This window comes from Alosa alosa, unplaced genomic scaffold, assembly GCF_017589495.1.
Source record: "Alosa alosa isolate M-15738 ecotype Scorff River unplaced genomic scaffold, AALO_Geno_1.1 AALO_1.0_unplaced_234, whole genome shotgun sequence".
NCBI lineage: Eukaryota > Metazoa > Chordata > Actinopteri > Clupeiformes > Clupeidae > Alosa > Alosa alosa.
In genome coordinates this window covers 1-1,202 of record NW_025962360.1, presented here as the reverse complement: position 1 = coordinate 1,202, position 1,202 = coordinate 1, and the positions used below count along the sequence as shown (strand labels likewise).

At 46.7% G+C, this 1,202-nt stretch overlaps 1 protein-coding gene across 1 annotated transcript; it reads right to left on the bottom strand.

Moving 5' to 3' along the window:
- Positions 1–415: 415 nt before the first annotated feature.
- On the bottom strand, positions 416–983 carry LOC125290220 (histone H2A-like). Its single transcript, XM_048237134.1, has one exon. The coding sequence runs from the start codon at positions 904–906 to the stop codon at positions 481–483; it is 426 nt and encodes a 141-aa protein (XP_048093091.1). The 5' UTR covers positions 907–983; the 3' UTR covers positions 416–480.
- Positions 984–1,202: the final 219 nt, after the last annotated feature.

The window sequence follows — 1,202 nt, the reverse complement described above, 5'->3', positions numbered from 1 at the left end:
TCCAAACACAAATATGACCTAAGGTAGCTTGTATTTGCTACGTTAAAGCCTAAAAGTAACTATATAAACCCCAAACTACCATTGATGTGCCTTACTTTTAACACATCATTGAGGGAACGTTACAAGACTGCGTCATCACGTTGAACTATAAGGGCCCAGGAATAATTCGTAGCCTTTCATGATTAGAGTCCGGAATGATAAATGAAAGAACAGTTTACATTCTTCAACCAGACATACTTGTCTTATCAGTTACTTAGTTCCCGACATTTTATTGGGGTAAGGGTGGTCAAGTATTGACAGGAAAAGGAGCGTCTTTACTCCATTTTTTTTTGTTTGGGTGAATAAATATTTTTGACGTTACAGAAAACACGTTAACGGCGTGGAATCGGTAGATTGGAATTATTTTTTATGGGTATTTGGGTGGCTCTTAAAAGAGCCTTTGTTTCTGAGACTTCGAAGGAGCAGGTTTACTTGGACTTCTCAAGTCTTCTTGGGCAGCAGCACAGCCTGGATGTTGGGCAATACACCACCCTGAGCAATGGTCACTCCACCGAGCAGCTTGTTCAACTCCTCGTCGTTGCGCACAGCCAGCTGCAGATGGCGGGGAATGATACGAGTCTTCTTGTTGTCACGGGCAGCATTGCCGGCCAACTCCAGGATCTCAGCAGTCAGATACTCGAGCACTGCAGCCAAATAGACCGGTGCACCAGCGCCGACACGCTGAGCATAGTTACCTTTGCGCAGCAGCCTGTGCACACGGCCCACAGGGAACTGAAGTCCAGCCCTGGATGAACGAGTCTTAGCCTTTGCTCTGGCCTTGCCACCGGTTTTACCTCGGCCGCTCATGTTTTCAGTTGTTGTAGACAATTCGTCTAAATACTCGTACTCACTTATGCTCTCAGACATGTCCTATTATGTCACACTGGCGCCGGGCTACTCAGTGTCTCAGTGGCTGAGAACGGAATGTTGAGAGCCAATCAACGTGTAGGTCACTGCGGAATACTTATAACCGGACCCGCGTCACACAGAGCAGGTTGTTTGCGCCATGCCCCTTTTGAGGGGAAAACATTCCCTCAGAACAAGCCGGAGTGAACCGGTAGACATGTACCAACCACACAGCTACGAACCCCTTCCTGAGTTTCTTTTGCCTACTATGTCCTCAAAAAAAATCCTGACAGAAGAAAATTATGGCTACAAGCCAT